Raw genomic sequence first — 15598 nt, forward strand, 5'->3', positions numbered from 1 at the left:
TTGGGCCATAGTTGGCCAACCGCTGCCTCAGAAGAACAGATCTACATATATAAAAGATCATTCGAAAGAAACTGGTCTCTAGTCAGATGTGATGTCTGATTCAGAATCTAGTAGCTAATCTCTCTAGAACATTTTGATGTCAAGCACTTTGAATTTAGCCAACTTAAGATTCTTCTATTGAAACACATGTCATGCTTTTCATTGGAGATAATTTATCTTCATTTAAGAATGTGCTTCAGTATTACTTATTGAGGGCATTCAGTTTAAAATTAATAAATGATGTCCATACAGTTTAATATCCAATTTAATTTTTAAAAAACTTAATAAAAAATATAACAGAATTGAAACATTTAAGGTAAGTACACTCACTACTCACTCCAGTAATTCATTTAAGTCATACCAACTATAGAATATGAAAAATAAATTCAGAAGTATAATTACTTTAAAATACACTACTTCCACTTTTGTAAGTATTTTACATTATGTATATATTCTATAGTGGAAGCAGAAATTCTCTCTAAAAACATTATCTCCTTAAAATCTTGAGGTGCATATTAGAGCCACAGGCAATCTCTGACATATAAAATTGCAGTACAGGCCTTTCAAATTTGGCATTTCACTGGTACAATACAACAACCAAGATATGTAATAACTGTACAGTGCCTAGACATTCCAGTAAGAACCATTATTTTCTTTCTTTAATGTAGAATGATTAATACATATTCTACAAGGGGCAGTAAGGTTAGTAATTGTATAGGGTATGTCCTGACATAATTTTCTAATTGTACAATAACACAAACAACTTTGTTAAGGCCATGTTTTATTTGCTGATTAATGGACAAAAGGCAATGTAATTTATTTTTCAAGTATTTTCTTGAAAGTCTGTGCTCATAAAAATCATGAAAAGTTGGAAAGACTGTTAAATCACTGAAACTTTAAATATATCTTACACAATCTTGTTTGTACAAAAATACAAGTTAAATATAAACATAAAGCAATCATGGTAATTTTATGCAAATCTGTTTTATGTGATCATCAGTTATATATAAAAGTTTCTCAGTTCTGTTATTTGTGAAAAGATCAATACCAGATTGAATGACTACCTATTGGCAAAGGGCCCTAAAAAGCTTACTTTAGCACTAATCTTTTACATGGTTAAGTGCATTTCCTAATTTGAGATCACCTAAACACTGGAAAAGAAAAAAAATGAAAGGGCAGTATGTCCATAAACCAACAAATAATTTGGCTGTAATGTATCATACAACACAAACCCCACACATCTGTACAATAAACATTATGTATTACATACACACAGGTGTGTGTGTGTGCATATACACACACGCACAACACACACCCAGTCATAAAGCCTAATGATGTGCTGCTTCCAGTTCAATATTCAGCTGTGCATTTTTTCTTATTTCATCAAATGAATAGCTTTTTGTCACCTTGCCATTCTTGAAGACAGTATGGAGAAGATCCTGCATAAATGGAAATTTCATGATTATATTACATTATTAAGCAAAATACCTGAATCCTGGTTTGACGAATTAAACTAACCAACCAGTCAAATACAGAGATGCCAATGGTGTTCAAATTGTGAGACGATTTGATGCATAAAAAATGCTAGTGGAACAAGGTACTATCTAAAATGGCCAATCACACTGAGTTGCCTGGTATGTAGAAATATTTACCTTCTATGAAAAGGAATGACCTCAATACTACATTCTTAAACCAGTTTTCTTAAAGGAAAACCAAGAAACCTAGCTGACTAATCTTTTTTTTCCTCAGGTTGAAGGAAGATGCCTGGGTGCCTAGGAGAACTGTAGCTGTCACTGACAATCATTGTGACTGTGCAGCAAAAAAGCCTGGTAAACCCTGCCTTGTTCCTGGCCAGCAAACTCAACAGCGATTAAACTTATCAAATGGAAGTTTAAGAAATTTGCTAGTACTAAATTTGGGTCTAGAAAACCCACAAAAAACCAAAAACCAATCCCAAAACAGAAAGAAAAACAAGTATTGCGTTCTTGACTAATGCATAGTGACTGGGTTAAAGATTCTGTTTATACTCCAAAAGTCTTTGACAAAGGTAATCCACTTCATCCATACAAAAGTAGCAAAGACAGACTGAAGAAATTAAATTCCCTTTGGGTCTGGTAAAGCCACTCCTGTCTCACTAAGGAGTTACCTGCTTCTGGTTTCTCTCTGAAAAATCCACAGAAGTAATCTCAATTTTCCACCTAGTCTGAAGATTGAGGTGCATATGACCTTATCTAATATTTTTGTCATTGTGTTGCTTCAAACCACAGTGCTTTAGCTGTAGGATTTTCTTTCATAAATTTAAATTTAAGGGAATACTAGTTCCTACTCTTAAATTGCCTAGATGATTATGAATTGATTTTCTAGTTCATTCTAGTATCATTCACATACTCTTAAATCAGTTTCTTTTAAAAAATCACACTTAGATTTTTACTTTTAGTTTGAAGTGACTTTAGCTCATCTAGGATAAACTAAATCTGCCAAAATCTTAGTAGGTACAAGAGTTACACAAAGCTTACTCAAATAATTGCCTAACAGGCTATATAAAGGGATCTAATTCTAAAAGTTTGATTTACAAACATAGTTTTTCATTAACGGTAACAAAGTTATTTCAATTCTGGCTCAAAACCTTAAAAAATATAAAAGTAACATGTTATAAGCAGTAATTGTGATGTAGTATAAAGAATCAAAATAGGAAGTAATAGTGCACTCATGTTTAGTATAATTTTTTCTGAGAATATGAATATTCATGAATAGTTCTGTCTAAAGTTTTTTTTGATCAAGTGGCTTAAAAACCAAAAATTTTTTAACTTGAGTTCACAAATATAAATGTACTTTTGTATGCTAAAGACCATTAGATCATATGAACTACTTCAGTATACTGTAAATTTTTCTAGTTTGGTTGATTTGAATCAGAAAACTTGGTTAAATCAAGGTTTCACCATTTATTATGTAATCCAAATCAAGTCACCTTGTTTTCATATTTTATATTAAAATAACATACTTTGCTTTTGGATAAAGTATATACAAACTTGCTGTCAATCACTATACTTATGTAATATTTCTCCCTATGTATACACAGGCCCCGTGTTTATGACGTAGAAACTTGTTTTGTATCTTATTTTGGTAGGCCAGGTCAGCAATTGGACATTTTATAATAAAATATAATACTTTGTCTTCCAGAAAAACAATAACATAAAAACCTCCTTTCTTATTAGTTTGGTGAGCCAACCTACTATTTATTGCTTAAAAAAACCAATCAGCATAGATACATACATGACCATATTCCTCAAGGTCTCCTTTTCCTTCCTCCAGTGTAACAAAATTCCCTGCTGGCGTCCTATGTAAAGATAATCGGCCCTTTTTGGACCTTTTGTTGGGATCAGCAACTGGGTCCTTGAAGACGTTAATCTGAAATCCAAATTAAGAAAGTTAGACAAATAGAAGACAAATCATCAGAAATGTCTAAACACTCCCTTACAAAAAAGCATATACATAATTTACATTTAAGTTTTAAGCACTTAATAGGTATAACTGAACCAATCCACATCTGGCTTTCAGAAACATAACACTTTAGCCTGTTTTGAAGGATGTGGGAAGTCTGTGAGCATTCTAACATGTGACGCTTAAGTTATCTCTTTTTATATTACAAACTGCCTTTAAACTGACAGTAAGCACAGCATGTACATGCTGTTGAAGAAAAGCCCAACTATACCAACTACACCAAAACCACACACACAATCTTTGGAGAGGGAACAAGAATATTACTAAGGTAAAGGCTTTCCTATTTCATAATGTATCCCTCTTTTGGTACTTTTTACTTTTGCCTTGTAATTGTCAGAAGCAAAAGACTTAGAGACCCTGACTGAAGACAGCAGAGTGTTTCTGCATCAGAAAGGTAGGCAGCAAAGAAACAGAACAAGTGGCAATGGAACAAGCAGCAACAAATGAGTCAATCCCAGAACTTTCCAAAGAAAGATCAAAGAGTAAAGCAGGGAATCAACTCAGGTGTTCTTAATTCTTAACATCCTCCTGCCTCTGTCCCTTGCTCTATAGAATCTCCAGCTCTCAAGACATTACAAAGAAGCAAGGGGGGTTGTTGTTCAGTTGCCTAGCTGTTCTATGGCTACTAGAACATGATTGTGGTATAACAATCCAAACCTCATATTCTACCTTCCTGTAACAGTTTGGTCAGTGATTATATACTTGCTTGTCTTTAATATATGATGGCTAGGTAAGCTGACATTCCCACTCAAATATTACTTTTTGATCTAAAAGTATAAATGGCAGTGGGAAATGACTGACCTGTATTATCTCTCTTAAATAATCTTTTTCCTTATTGTTCTTCCTTTTTCCAAATCTCTGTCTCCTTAGGTCTGTTATTACCTAATATCTCCCTTCTTTCCTTGTTTCTGAGTTAAGGTCAGTAGTACCCAACAACATATTAACAGTCCAGGGCCACATCAATCTTTGACAAATGCACTCAATAACCGCATTCTACCTAGATACATAAGGAAGGTACTAACACAGAAGTAATTAAAAGGTGACATACCCCAAGGCCATTAGTTACAACATAACTACACTTGAAGGAACAATTCAAGAGATCTCTTGTTAACTTCTGTAGCAAACCTCCACCAGAACCGAAGGCAATATTTTCAATACTCCACATTTTTTGTTTCATGCCTTCTACAATCTAGAAGATTAAAACAAAACAAAACCAAACTTTAATTTGGAAGAGAATGGAGATTATTTTCAAGGGACAATATTGATGAATGAAGCATCCAAGAGCTGTTTTATAACAGTCAATAAATAATTATAGCCCGCATTTTGTTTTTAAAGACCCACCCACCCCCAAAAGATGGATATGTGTGGAAGGAGAGGATTTCATGCATAGTTCCTGAATCTGCATTGCTGTCACTGTGGTTCTGGTAGGATTCGGGGAGTGAAGGAAATGCGAGAAAGTGAGAAAAAACTAGCTATAAATATCTAAGATTACTTGAGTCAACTTCTCTCATTAACCTCTTTAAGTTATTGTCCAGATCTCAGCAACATAAGCAATGGGAGCCAATTTACTAGACTCTAGGAATGACTGTAATCATCACCAATAAGTCACAATACACCATATAATTACATGTCATATATAATGGAATGTGTAAGAATCAAAAGATATTGGTGGCAAAAGAGTATAAAATACTTCTCCTATATAAAAGTTGGTATACTGGTAGAGTCATTTTATTCTGGCTGGTGCACCAGTGCCAGAAACAAAATTATGCACAGATGCTGTGGGTGTTAAGATTTATTACTGTATCATTTTTGGGAGAATGATTAGTTATAAACCAGCCAGAGAGACCTGTATGAACAGTTCTAAAAGAGTTCTTTCAAGGGACATACAACTTTAAAGATGTGTTTATTACTAATGTCATTTGTATTTCTTTCACCAAAGTCAAGTTTATTTACCTAGCATCTGCCTTCTTAATATATTCAATCACTTTGATGATAGAATGTGGCAAGTGAAGTTTGGTAACCATTTATTTCATGAGAATAGTCAAACAGCAATAGGAAAGGCTGGCTCTGTTTTAAACAGAACTTTCAGAAGTTATTTATTAGAAAATCATAAGTGTAACAGCCTTATGTGTATCAAAGTTACCACATTCTCACCAAATAGTCTCAAATTGACTTTTTTAATAGTCTCAAATTGACTTTTCTTTGTTTTCAACGCTGCAAAGGAAAAAACCCAACAAATCCCAAGCAACTTCATTTTTAAACAAATCTACATTTAGAAATGCCACTTTCTTTTTAAATGCCAACCATCTAATTTGAATCAAGATGAATCTAGAAGAATCAAGATGAAAACATATAAAACTTATTTAAAAGTGATTCTTTTAGGATGCACGCAAATCCAGTCTCATGTCTTTATTGTACCTGAACCTAAAGGTACCCAAGGCCCTTGAGTTCAGGTTTTCCTTTAAATAATTGTGAACAAAGTGAATTTCAATACAGAAGAAATACAAAGAGTGGAACAGAAAAGGGGAAGAAAAGGGAAACAGGTAGATGGAGGGTAAGGTAAAATATAGAGAAAATAGTTTCTGACCTGTCACCTCATTTTAGATATGCTTCAGAGGCAAAAACAAAATGAGGAAATAACAAAGAACAGTATCGTCTAATATCATATCACTGTATTTCAGGCCAAGTTTCTTTACCAAAAGTTTTAAAATTTAGACAATTTGGAGTTAAAGTGAATTTTGAGTCTGGGAAGAAAAACATTCAATACATGTGAGACTTCAAAGAAAGCTTCCTCTTGCCAACTCTGATAATGTAATACTATGTTAATGTTTTAATAAGTCCAATAGAAGTTTCAATGATACCCAAGAAGATTGAATCCATAACTGAAACACAATAGAAAAAAAAGATAGACACTCTGTATTTTGTCCAACACAAAAGATATTTTTGTTTTACAAAAGATATTTTTGTTTTCCTAAATAAGTAGTTTCATTTTGGTACATAGTGCAATGTGAAAACCTAGAGCTGGGTTACACTGTAAACCTCATGGGATGTCACAGGGGTGACAGGCTGAGTAGCAAAGTCCAAGAGTGAGGCTGACGTCAAGGAAGAAAACAATTGTTCCAAATAAAGCAGATTTTTCATTTTATCAAAATTACAGCATCTAATTTAGTATACACAGCAAAACTGAATTTTTCCTGCGTCTAAGAACATATTTTTCATACCAATGAATGTAAAGAAATTACAAGTACAGATGGTCACAAACATACAATGGTTCAACTTAACAATGGTGCAAAAGTGATTCGCATTCAGTGGAACATCAATAAATTACTTGAGATATTCAACACTTTACTATAAAATAGGTTGTGTGTTAGATGACTGCTCAACTGTAGGCTACTAAGTGTTCTGAGCATCTGTAGGGTAAGGGAGGCTAAACTACGAGGTCTGGTAGGTTAGGTATAATAAATGCATTTTCCACTTAACATTTTCAACTTACAAATGGGTTTACTGAGACGCAACCCCATGCTAAGTTGAGCGGTACATCTGTATTATCCTTTAGGTACACCAACAGGCCCAGCTTTTTAAGGTACTTTTCTGGCCAGGCACGATGGCTCACGCCTGTAATCCCAGCATTTTGGGAGGCCAAGGCAGGCAGATCACCTGAGGTCAGCAGTTCGAGACCAGCCTGGTTAACATGGTGAAACCCTATTTCTACTAAAAATACAAAAAATTAGGCGGGTGTGGTGGCACATGCCTGTAATCCCAGCTACCCGAGAAGTGGAGGTTGCTGTGACCCGAGATTGTGCCACTGCACTCCAGCTTGGGCAACAAGAGCAAAACTCCATCTCAAAAAAAAAAAAAAAAAAAAAGATATTTTTCCTTCCTGAGTACATCTGCATTAACACAAAACGATTCAATTCTCTAATTGTTCTGTTTAAGTTTCACTAATGCCAAAGAGTATTTATCTCAATATTCTTGTTTATGTAGTTTTTATTCACGTACAGTTTTGGGCTGATTCTCAACTATAAAGATGCACATACAGGCTGGGAATGGTGGCTCACACCTGTAATCTCAGCACTTTAGGAGGCCTGAGTCAAGGAGTTTGAGGCCAAACAGTTGAGACTGTTTCCCAGACTGGGAAACAGTGAGACCCCCATCTCTACAAAACATTAAAAAAAAAAAATTAGGTGTGGTGGCACACACTTGCAGTCCCAGCTCCTCAGGAGGCTGAGGTGGGAGGATCACCTGAGCCTGGGAGGTTGAGGCTGCAGTGAGCTGTGATCGCACCACTGCACTAAGCCTGGGTGACAGACTAAGACCCTGTCAAAAAAAAAAAAAAAAAAATCGCACAACATTCCTAAAGTTTATATAAACAAGGAAAGAAAAAAAGGAAAAGAAAGCCAAAGAGCTTTGATTTTTGAAAGGAAAGTTTGAGTACCTGACTGAACAACCCAACCTGAACTCTGTTCAACTTGCCTGAACAATCCAACAGCTGACTGCTGGAACAAGGAAAGGTAGGCACAGCAACAGGCAGGCTAATGGGATTTCTGAAACAGATACAGTACCCTGCCATGTTCTTTCACCTGCAAGGGGGAGGGGGGTGTGTGTGTCTGTCTGTGTATACACATAAGTGCTAAAGTACCTGAAAGGCACCTGGGAACAGTACTTAACTGACACCAAGGTAAGAGACTGTCAGTTCAGCTGAGCTAAGGGGAAAATGGCAATTAGGTGTGCCAGCTGAGATTGCTATGTGTAAGGTCCTCCCCCTTCTCCCTGCAGACTTTTCTTCTATTTCTTTTTTCTTTTCCACATGAAAGCGCCTATATCCCAACACCAAATGTCTTAGCTGAAGGAATTCCCACTTCTCTTAAGCAAGACAGTTTGGAAGAGGTAGTGGAAGAAACCTCAGCTCTGTTATTACAAGAGATCTATTCCAGACACCTCATATTGGAACTCTAAATACACCATCACCACAGAAATACTGTTTGATTTGCAAGTGAGAAGTATTATGCACAACAATCTTTGGAAAACTACTATAATTTGGGTGCTGACCTTACTCTTATCTCCACCAAACTCTTTCAAACAGAAAAAAACTTGTGTTTCATAGCTGTAGATACCATCTGAGATTGGTATACATCAAAATGTCAGTGGTTTCTGAATGCAAATGGCCTACATTATGTTAGTGATATTCTACAGAGTATTTTAGGTGTTATGATGAAATTATGGCCCTTAAGAACCTTATTTAGTAAACAAGGCAAAAATTTTAAGACAATAGAGGCATACTTTGAAAATACTGTGGGCTTGCTTCCAGACCAGTGCAATAAAGCAAGTCAGGAGAATTTTTTGGTTTCCCATTGCATATAAAAGTTATGTTTATACTACATTGTAGTCTATTAAGTGTGCAATAGCATTATGTCTTAAAAATACATACCTTAATTAAAAATACTTCATTGCTAAATAATGCTAATGGTCACTTGAGCCTTCAGTGAGTCATCTTTTTGTTGGTGGAGGCTCTTGCCCTATTGTTGATGGCTGCTGACTGATCAGGGTTGCTGAAGGTTTTGGGTTGACTGTGGCAATGCCTTAAAATGACAACAATGAAGTCTGTCACGTCAATTGACTCTTCCTATCATGAAAGATTTATCTGTAGCATGCGATGCTGTTTGGTATGACAGCGTTCACCCACACAAGAACTTCTTTCAAAATTGGGAGTGCATCCTCTCAAACCCTGCTTTGGTTTTATAAACTGATTTTACTGATATTCGAAGTCCTTTGTTGTCATTTCAACGATGTTCACAGCATCTTTGCCAGAAGAAGATTTCATCTCAATAAACCACTTTCTGTATCCACCCATATGAAGCAAATCCTCATCTGTTCAAGTTTAATCATGAGACTGCAGCAATTCAGTCAGATCTTCAGGCTCCACCACTTCTAGTTATCTAGCTATTTCTACCACATTTGTAGTTACTTCCTCCACTGAAGTCTTGAAGTCAAATCAAGACTCAGTTATCTGTGAAGGTTGGAATCCATTTCTTCCAAACTCCTGTTAATGCTGACATTTTAACAATCTCCCAGGAAGCATGATGTTCTTAAATGGCATCTAGAATGGTGAACCCTTTCAGCTACAGACTTAAGAATATATTTCTTTTTTCTTTTTTTTGAGACGGAATTTCACTCTGTTGCCCAGGCTGGAGTGCAGTGGTGTGATCTTGGCGCACTGCAGCCTCTGCCTCCCGGGTTCAAGCAATTCTCCTGCCTCAGCCTCCTGAGTAGCTGGGACTACAGGCATGCATTGCCCCACCCAGCTAATTTTTGTATTTTTAGTAGAGACGTGGTTTCACCACATTGGCCAGGATGGTCTTGATCTCCTGATCTCGTGATCTGCCTGTCTCGGTCTCCCAAAGTGCTGGGATTACAGGCGTGAGCCACCACACCCAGCCAAGAATGTATTTCCTAAATAATAGCACCTGAAATTACTCTTTGATCAATAGGCTGTCGAATGGACGTTGTGTCAGCAGGCATGAAAAACAACATTAACCTCTTTGTACATCTCCATCAGATCTCAGATGCCATCTGCAATAATATTTCGAAACAATTTTTTTTTTTTCTGAGCAGTCGGTCCCAACAGCAGGCTTAAAATACTCAGTACACTATGATGTAAACAGACATGCTGTCATCCAGGCTTTGTTGTTCCATTTATAAAGCACAGGCAGAGTAGATTCAGCAAATTCTAAGGGTCCTAGGATATTCAGAATGATAAATAAGCACTGGCTTCCACTTAAAAGTGACCAGCTGCATTATCCACTAATGAGAGTTAGCGTGTCCTTTCAAAGCAGGTGTTGACTTCTCTCTAGTTATGAAAGTCCTAGACGGCATCTTCTTCCAATGGAAGGCTGTTTCCTCTACACTGACAATCTGTTTAGTGTAGTCACCTGCATCAATGATCTTAGCTAGATCTTCTGGGTAACTTGCAGCAGCTTCTACATCAGCACTTGCTGCTTCATTCTGCACTCATGGAGATGGCTTCTTTCCCTAACCCACAGGAACCAACCTCTGCTAGCTTCCAATTTTTCTTCTGCAGCTTCATCACCTCTCTTAGCCTTCACAGAATTGAAACGAGGGCCTTGCTCTGGATTAGGCTTTAGCCTAAGGAAATGTTGTGGCTGCTTTGATCTTCTATTCAGACCATTCAAACTTTCTCCCTATCAGCAATAAAGCGGTTTCACTTTCTTATTCTATGCTTAGTGGAGTAGCACTTTTATTTTTCTTCAAGAACTTTTCCTTTGCATTCACAACTTGGCCTACTGTTTGCCTTAAGAGGCCTATTTTAGCTTTCAGCATGCCTTCCTCACTAAACTTAATCATGTCTAGCTTTTGATTTAAAATGAGAGGGATGTGACTTTTCCATTCACTTGAATACTCAGAGGCCATTGTGGGGTTATTAATTGACCTAATTTAAATACTGTTGTGTCTCAGGGCATAGGGAGACTTGAAGTGAGCAGAGAGAAAGGGAATGGGTAACTGGTGAAGGAGTCACAACACACACAGTATTTATCAATTAAGTTCACTGTCTTATCTGGGTGTGCTCTGTGGTGCCCTAAAACAATTACAGTAGTAACATCGAAGATCACTAATCACAGATCACCATAACAGATATAATGACAAAGTCTGAAATATTGTGAGAATTTACCAGTATGTGTCACACAGACATGAAGTGAATACATGTTGGAAAAATAGCACCAACAGACTTGCTCAACACAGGGTTGCCACAACCTTCAATTTGTAAAAAATGCAATGTTTGCAAAGCACAATAAAATGAGGTACGCCTGCATAACACTTACACTATTTGGCTAAATCTAACACTGATGACAGTCAATGCTTAATTTAGAAGAGGTGGCAGCTATTCTATAATTTCTGAAAAAGCACCCATTAATATTATGAGTTTTACAGATTTGTGAAGCTCCAGTCTATGAAAACTCAGACCTATGCCAGCAGAGTCAAGGCTTTGTTTTATATTCCAAGGAATATTTCTTGACTGACATTTTCTTGTTTCACAATGATACTTCTTTAGATTCATCATTCAGGGTGGCCAATGACAACTGGAAGAGTAAGCATGGCTTGGCTGGCACTTCTGTATTTTAAACTACTATTATTTCTAAACTTTAAGCAACGCACAGAGATTTATACCAACATAAACACTTATAAAGACTTAAAATTGAGTTTATATTGTGTTCTTTATCAAATATAAACAAACTTAATTATAAGAAATGCCTTATTGAAACTTTTAATATAAAATACATACCTCTTGTAAGGTATTAATATCTACTCCATCCCCTTGAATAACTCTAAGATAAGGTGGCAGCAACTTGTAACCCTTTGAGTTCTCAGTAACAGGAAACTTCTTACCTAAAATCTCCAAAACCTATATGGAAAAATACACATGCAACACAAATAACTAAAGCTGAAAACAAGTATAAGAGCTTTTCAAAGTTAAACGATTTTGCTTTGATAATCGAGAATATAAAAATTAACTACTTTAAAAATTTTATAACACTATGTCTATGCCTTCTAAAATTTGGTCCAATGTACTTTAAAGGGTTAAAGTACATTAAAAACAAGCATGTTATTTCCTATGAAGTGAATTCATATCATAAAGTGGCTCAAAACAAGTTTTTCCCCTTAGACCTTTCAAATTACATGGATTCAAGAAAAAAAAATCCTTAATATTAAATAAGTATATTTTAAAGAAGTATATAAAGCATTATTTAACAAACTCATGATCATACTTTTAATTTGGACTTATTCTGCTTGTGCCCAATGACTTTGGTTTTTGTCTGATATAACTCCAACATGAATCCAGTTCAATCTCAAAGTTCAGAGAAACTGTGATAGGCACACACAGCATCTAGAACCCATAGTCTCTAAGTTCTCCTTTGCTCTTAAAGCCAAATTGCACAATACACAAACCATCTTACTCATTCACTAACTACTAAAAGTTTTGTACACCAATTTAAAATTTCTCAGAAAGCTTGGTCATATAAACAAAAGAAATACTGACATTCTCTTCCCACAACAATCATTTCTTTTTCCTAAATAAACTGATTAAAGATTCTAACAACGAGAAAATTCCCCATTGATGAAATCAGTTTCTCATAACTAGCTGTGTACATTTTTTATTAGGTAACAGTAAAAACATGAAACCTATCAAGTTTGCTAAAACCAAATATTGCAGGCTAAGACAAGACTTTCAGACTGGCCTATCATTTAATAGAATAAGAAAAGACCTCCTTAATTCTGTGTTTCCCTTTCTTAAGGGGTAAGTATCATCTGCTCATCAACTGAGAAACGGTGTGGTCAAGTAGCAAGGCTGCAGCCAAAAGACCTACACTAGATATCTGGCTCCTTATCTTTCATGTTGTGTGACCTTGAGCAAGTTACTTTAACCTTTTTAAGCCTGTTTTTTTCTTCTACAACAGAGACAGTAATATTTATCACTGTGTTTTTTTTTGTAGAGATTAAATGGCGTATCTTATGTAAATCACCTATTTTTCTAGTAGTAGGCATCAAATAAGCCTGCTATTATTACTTTTTGAAGAAGATAAACCAAGTCCTTGAACATTAACAACAAAAAGTAACACTGCTACATTATGAATCAACAGTATTTCTAAAGAACCTCCACTTGAAGAGTATTTTTGAATTATTTTTATTCCACATCACCCTGTTCCTATTTCTTCTGTGCTAACAACTTCAAAGGTCTAGCAGTGACTTATGCTGAAAAAGAAAAACACTGCAAATAAGTTTGGTGCCCAAATCATAGGATTAATTAAAATGGCAATGCTGTTAATTAATTTTGCAGGTAAGCAGAAAAGAAAATATCTATTCACCTGTCTAATTGACAGTAAAATAATCCATAAGTCTTGGTATCCTTCTGTGCTATTACTGTGTGACCTCAGGCAAATCTATTACTCTCTCTGGGCTGCAACTCTAAAATAAAGGGGACTGGTCCAGACAGCTCTGAAATTGTGTGTATGTAAATGAAAAGTAGTATTGATGCAGCTGGGCTACACAGGGATTCTAATAATAAAGTTACATATGAAAATTTACCTTTAACACAGTGTCAAGAGGGTTTCCAGAATCAGGTCTGATTATTAGTGGTGCCGCTGTACTTCTTGATACTATTAAATGTCTTAGATCTTCACCCCATATTTTCTCACACGCATTATAAATGTCATAGCTATCGCTGACCACAGATACAGGCACTGATGAAAACTGTGTTACAATATGTTCAAAAGCATCTTTTTCATGGTCTTTCCCCCAAGCTGTTATGGTACTAGAAAAAAAATGAAAACACAGATTTACTTAGGCAGACACATGATCTATCCCTGAATCACCTTTAATCATATCTCATGTTTACTATACCAAACCATCAACATCACAGAGAAGGTGAGTGACTTAGTTTAACGAATATACATCGTAAGGCAAATGAAGTAGCTGGTGAACCATACCTTACCCAATTCGTTTTTAACACTGTAAGTAGCCTTACTCCTCTTCAACGGTTAAGTTTCTAACCTCGTATTTTCAACCAATTATCTGTGTGTGTGTGTGTGTGTGTGTGTGTGTTCTGGTATTCCTGAATCTACTCATTTAAAATCAGTCTGACTAAAATGCACTTGCTGAGCGCCCTTTATACTGTATGTCAAGATGTTAGAATGAATACATACTTCCATTATTTTGTTAGGCAATGAGAGCACCTGGCTCCCTTCTGTGAATTTTTGAAACTATATATCAATAATAGTACAGACATTTTGTTTTTTTACCTTTCAAAATCTTATACTTAGAGGCAATTATTTATACTATACCATACATACATATAGTCAACTACCTGTTATATTTTCAAGTGGCTAGTAATAGGAAGTCATATATTTTGTTTGTAGACTATCTACTACGAATATATGCCCAGGGAATAAGAATTCAAATACTTAGTTTAAGCAAAACATAATTAAGACGGAAAATAAAGTATGAGAGTTTCTATTGGATAAGAATGGTTATAGTGATTTTTGCAATGTCCTTAATATCAGTTCTTACGGGATAGATTTGTATTTAATATGTAATTATAGATTGGGTATCGCTTATTTGAAATGCTTGGGACCAGAAGTACTCTGAATTTCAAATTTTTTCAGATTTTGGAATATGCACATTATACTTATCAGTTAAGCATCCCCAGTTCTGAAATCTGAAATGCTCCAATGAGCATTTCCTTTGAGCAAAAAGTTTCAGATTTTGGAGCATTTTGGATTTGGGATGCTCAACCTGTGTAAATATTTGTTAATATATAATGTAAATAATTTTAAAAGATCTCAAACAACTTAATTTTGAAAATTACCATTTAATTATGCCAAGCAATTGGTCATTCTCCCTAATTTTCTAGTCTGTCTCTAATCTGTTCTCCTCAGTAAATAATAAAACGATAGCATATTCATTTATTATAAAGCCCAAGTAGGTATAAGTTTAACTCATAACTGTTTGAAGAGTCAGACTTTATGTCTGAAATAATCACTTTATACAATGTGTGTGTGTGTGTTTTTTTTTTAAAGGACTAGAGTTATAACCTTTTCCCATACTGTCAATGGTATACCTGGGGTAGTGCAGCATGTACATTTCAAGATTGTAAAGACTACTACCCAGAATCCAAAATTGAGAGAGAACCTGTTTATATAAAACTCATTAGGGAAGATTCTTCTTAACAGCTACAGAGGCTGCCAGTAGCTATGATGTCAATTCTCTACTTCATGCATCTGTAGGCTAAATGGAAAATTAAGATATGACTGAAGAGAAGCTCCTCTTCATATTCAGGTCTGCAACTTTCCTCTTTAAAAAGGAGAGAATTAAGATCAATGAATACCAATACTGGAGAACTTTACAACGTACGAATTAACTCCTACAGTTAAGGGGTCACTACTTATAACGTTGTATCAATAAGTCACCTAACGATCTACTTGTATCATGTCTAGCAAACTTCACTGTCCCCATCTTACTTGCTTTCTCCATGACACCTGAATTT

The 15598-nt window shown here is 35.5% G+C and overlaps 1 protein-coding gene across 1 annotated transcript in view; it reads right to left on the reverse strand.

The window, feature by feature from the left end:
- Positions 1–286: 286 nt before the first annotated feature.
- Positions 287–15598, reverse strand: part of NAMPT (nicotinamide phosphoribosyltransferase) — a 36543-nt gene continuing 21231 nt past the window's right edge. Inside the window, exons 7-11 of the mRNA XM_009235897.4 lie at positions 13642–13867; positions 11840–11959; positions 4589–4729; positions 3313–3447; positions 287–1478 (exon numbers count right to left, since the gene is read on the reverse strand). Coding sequence (XP_009234172.1) covers positions 1368–1478; positions 3313–3447; positions 4589–4729; positions 11840–11959; positions 13642–13867 — 733 coding nt within the window. The 3' untranslated portion in view covers positions 287–1367. The remainder of the gene's footprint in view (positions 1479–3312; positions 3448–4588; positions 4730–11839; positions 11960–13641; positions 13868–15598) is intronic.

The sequence above is a fragment of the Pongo abelii genome, chromosome 6 (genome assembly GCF_028885655.2).
Source record: "Pongo abelii isolate AG06213 chromosome 6, NHGRI_mPonAbe1-v2.0_pri, whole genome shotgun sequence".
NCBI classification, from domain to species: Eukaryota; Metazoa; Chordata; class Mammalia; order Primates; family Hominidae; genus Pongo; species Pongo abelii.